The sequence below is a fragment of the Rhagoletis zephyria genome, unplaced genomic scaffold, assembly GCF_001687245.7.
Source record: "Rhagoletis zephyria isolate East Lansing unplaced genomic scaffold, Rhagoletis_zephyria_1.1 Rzeph_scaffold_19301, whole genome shotgun sequence".
Lineage (NCBI taxonomy): Eukaryota > Metazoa > Arthropoda > Insecta > Diptera > Tephritidae > Rhagoletis > Rhagoletis zephyria.
The window spans coordinates 99-4,412 of record NW_016176361.1 but is presented as its reverse complement, the minus strand read 5'-3'; the positions used below and the strand labels follow the sequence as shown (position 1 = coordinate 4,412).

Genomic DNA, 4,314 nt, shown 5'->3' with positions numbered 1-4,314 from the left:
ATATTGGAATAGTTCAAAATTTTCACTTGCTACAGCATGTAATGGTGCTGTGTAGATATTGAACAATGTTGGACTTAGCCCGCTTCCTTGCGCCAAACCGTTGTTAGTTATTGCCTTTTGTTGTCCAAGTACAACCAATCTGCGGCTAAGAAATGATATTATCCAATCTCTTACTTTGTCATTAAACTCAGTTTCTTCCATAATGTTGTTAAGTATATTTATATCCACCGAATCGTATGCTTTTTCGACGTCTATGCATGCCGCCATAACATGCATCTTCTTTTCTTTCTTAATATACACCAAGTTAATTAAATCATTGATGCACAACGTCGTCGATCTGTTTTTTCTGAATCCGTAGGATCTCTCGGGGACTAATGCCTTATCATTGATATGCTTGTCAACATATACTTTAATGATACCTTCCACCGTTTTCGCTAGGACCGACATTAAGCATATCGGTCTATAATTGTATATGTCCATTTTATCCTTTTCTTTTTTCAAAATAGGTATTATCTTAATTTCGCGCCATTTCTCCGGTATTATTCCTGTAATCCATATATCTTCCAGTATTTTAAATAAGTTTCTTTTTTCTTCCTCTCTCAATTGCGTTAGCATTTTATACGAAATTAGATCGGTCCCTTTTGCTGATTTAAGATTTCTCGTTTGTTTGAATCATATCGTGATTATTACTATTGCACGCTACTGTGTTTGGGTTTTGGTTGGTTGTAATGTTAGTAGGTGTACGAGTGATGAACGCTAGATATTTGTTCTGATCTTGACTGCTCCAAGAATTGTTAATTTTTTTTTTCACATTGATACTTTTTTAAATTGTTTATTTTACACCACATTTCTTTGACATTGCTTGGATTCGATATTTCTTTTGTAAGGGCTTCAAAACTTTTCTTTTTTTGTTCTTTTACGTGTTCAGCTAAATTGATTTCCGCTATTTTTACCAGTTCTGCGTTTTGAAGTGTGGGGAATTGATAGTACTTTTTCCTTGCTGCATTTCTTAGTCTAAAGAGCTTTTGAGACAAATCCGACCACCAGCTTTTGGGTACATATTTGGTTTTTTGCACTTGGATTGTATTATTTGTTATCACTTTATTATAGTTGTTGGTAAATTCTTGTAGAGAATTTCCCACTTTGAACGAACTTATTTCTGATAAGATTTTGTTATGTAGTATTTTTAAGCTTGGTTTTGTCCGGTAAGACTGGTCTAGTGTAATTATAATTGGGGTATGGTTACTATTGGTTAGTTTTGTCATTGTTTTCCATGAGATATTACTATTATCATTTGTAAAAGTCACATCTACTGCTGATTTATTTGTAGGGTTGATATAAAATGTTGGCGATCCGTCGTTCAGACATCTAAAACCATTGTCTGCTGCTATGTTTTCCAATATCGATCCTTTTCGGTTGGTAATGCCTTGATACCATGCTGAGTTTTTCGCATTAGCGTCTCCACCGATTATTGTTGTATCTCTTAGTGTTCTTGTATATGTAAAAATTTTGTCCATTCCAGTTCGGAAATCATGGTTGTTGATGCTGGGTGGTGCATATATACTGATGATATTTATATTTTTCTTAAGGTTTAAAGTTTTAATTCCAATATTTTCTATTTCAGAGCGTATATTAAATATCGCGAATTTTATGTATTTTTTAATGTAGATTCCCACTCCTCCATATCCGTCACTCCTGTTCTGGTATGCAAAATTATATTCAGCTAAGCTTGTGTCGTAATTATTCTTTAACCATGTCTCTGAGAGCATAGCGATGTCGATACTATTGTTGTGTAAAAATAACTCTAACAATTCCTTGTTTCCTAGTTTCTTCAAGCTCTGAACATTCAGTTGTAGTATTTTCATAATTGTTGTTTATGTTAAGTTGTTGTTGTGTCCCAATCTTCTAGTATTTGTACTATTTGTTATTAAAGTGCTATCAAATATGTTATTAATTTTGTTGATTGTTGTGCGGATGTTGTTAAATAATTCAATTGTGCTGTGGTTTAATCTTTCGTTTACATTTGATGTCAAATGTTTAGTTATAGCTAAATTGAGTTCATTAAAACTGTCCTGTGTGTCTTTGATTTTTTGTGTTTCAATTCTTATTTCATTTAAGTTGATAGGTTGTATGGCGTCTCTCCATTCCTGCATTGTATTAGATGCATTCATTTCTTCCCTTATTCTGTTTTGGTTATATTTTACAACTTTATTGTACGGTAGAATTTCATGTATATATGCTGTTGTGTCTTTTCTTGTTTCCATTTGAAAGTCTCTGGTTCTCTTCTGTATAGGCGGGAATTGCTCATTGTAACCATCCAATATTTCAAACCTGTTCCCCAATATGCTTGTCAATTTTTTTTGTGCTTCTTTATATGTTGCGTTTTCCAAGGTCATTGTCCTTTTTATAATAAAAGCTTTTACACGAGCCGGACAATCTTTAGATGTTGGCGCGTGCTCGTGCTTGCAGTTAACGCACACTACCTTCTTACATTGCTCCTCTTCCGAGTGTACTTGGAAACATTTCTTGCATTTCTCCTGTTGTTCCTTACAATTCTGCGCGAAGTGATTAAACCGAAAGCATCTGTAACATTGTGTCAGCGGTATAAAGGGTTTTACGTCTATTTTCGTATAAGCATAGTAAATGTGACTCGGCAGCTTCTGGCCCTTGAAAAAAATTTTAATTCTCCTGGTTGGTATCTTCTTTTCCTTATCTTCTCTATCCCTCCTTTCTACTCTAATAATTTTCATAATAGGTATCGGAGACTTTAAGTCTTGTAGGAGTTCTTCGTCTGGAATGTCTGTGGGGATATCAAAGATCAATCCCGTCTTCGACAAACAATGTTGTAAGATTTTTGGTTCATAACCCTTGTCCTTAAGTCGCCTATCGTAGCAAACACTGTTTGCTACCTCTGCATTCCTATATCCGACCTTCACTCTACCGTATCCCACCTTTACTACTTCGTCAATTCCATCTAGGTTGAATTTCTTGAGTACATTCGATATGGTTATGGCATTGATTGGTTTTCTTTCTTGGTCCTTGCATCTGTTGTCAATATACACCACGAAAGGTCCTCCATGTTCTGTGTCATATTTAAGTTGCTCGTCATCTTTTCCTTCATTTTGCTTCATTAGCGGCATTATTATAATATTAGAGTCAAGTTTGACTTTTTTTTTTGCATTAGAAATAGATTCACTTGCCCAGGAGCCATCGGGCTCCTTAGGTATCCCGGTCATCTGGGGTCGTTTCCCTATATCTTTCGGATTTTTTGTTTTATAAGGACTGAAAACAGAAAATATTAGTCTATATCAAGTTTATATAAGGAATTTTAGGTTTTTTAGATGTTTTTCTAGAAATTTCTTTCAGATAAATTTTCCGTTTGAAAAATGCGCGTCAGTTCGGTGTCAGTGTTGCCAGACGAATGCAGCAACGATATATTCCTGATAGATATCTAGGGACACGAATTTCGATACGATACGATACCATATCGATACTTTTGGCATTCGATACCGATATTTTTTACTCGATAGTTTTAAAACGATATTTTTTGGAATCGAGTACCAGAATCCTAGTATCGTATCGAATGTCATAAACTCAAATTAGTCAGCTTTCAGACACGTCAAGTCTTGCTTTCAAGTCTGCTCGTTCCAAGGCGAAGGAGGTGAGAAGAAAGGGGAATAGTGCAGATACCTCCCAAAACACAGAAGGGAATGCGAAAAAATTTCTTTCAAGACTTATCTGATTATCAACTCTTCCAGACATTTTTTACTATCGTTAGGATTGCATGTGGCGGGATTTGAACACGCGGTCTCGGTGTTTTAAGTCAACACCTCAATCTCTACGTGTAAAAATAATAGGTTGACGATTACAAAATATGTTAGCGTTTAGCCAAGCTTCTCCTCCGATTTGTTGCGTGCGCCTTGATGTTGTGCCACAAAGGGCGTTTTTATGAGCAGCTGCTTTTTATGGCAGAAATACGCTCGGAGGTTTCTAATCAATTTTTAAGATATTTCTTTTTTTGGATTTTGGTATCGATATTTGCGATATTGAGTCTTTTTATTCCGATATTAATGGGTACTCGATATTTTTCCAGCGATACTTTAAATGAGTACCATATCGTTAATTTCGGTTCGATATCGTGTCCCTATAGAAATCTGGTTCAGTTTATGATCCGCTCTGTTTGTTTTGTTTCACTGATAATTTATCTGCACAGTTTGGTAGCACTGGCAAATGAATGCACATATACACAAACAGTTCTGCATTCTTTCTTTTAAGTTCTTTCAATAACTGCGCGGAAATCTGTGATTTCGACCT

The 4,314-nt window shown here is 35.4% G+C and overlaps 1 protein-coding gene across 1 annotated transcript; it reads right to left on the bottom strand.

Moving 5' to 3' along the window:
• Positions 1–1,830: 1,830 nt before the first annotated feature.
• LOC108380461 (uncharacterized) lies at positions 1,831–3,278 on the bottom strand. Its single transcript, XM_017636833.1, has one exon. It carries the CDS (start codon positions 3,234–3,236, stop codon positions 1,875–1,877), a length of 1,362 nt encoding a protein of 453 aa, XP_017492322.1. The 5' UTR covers positions 3,237–3,278; the 3' UTR covers positions 1,831–1,874.
• Between the last annotated feature and the right edge of the window lie 1,036 nt (positions 3,279–4,314).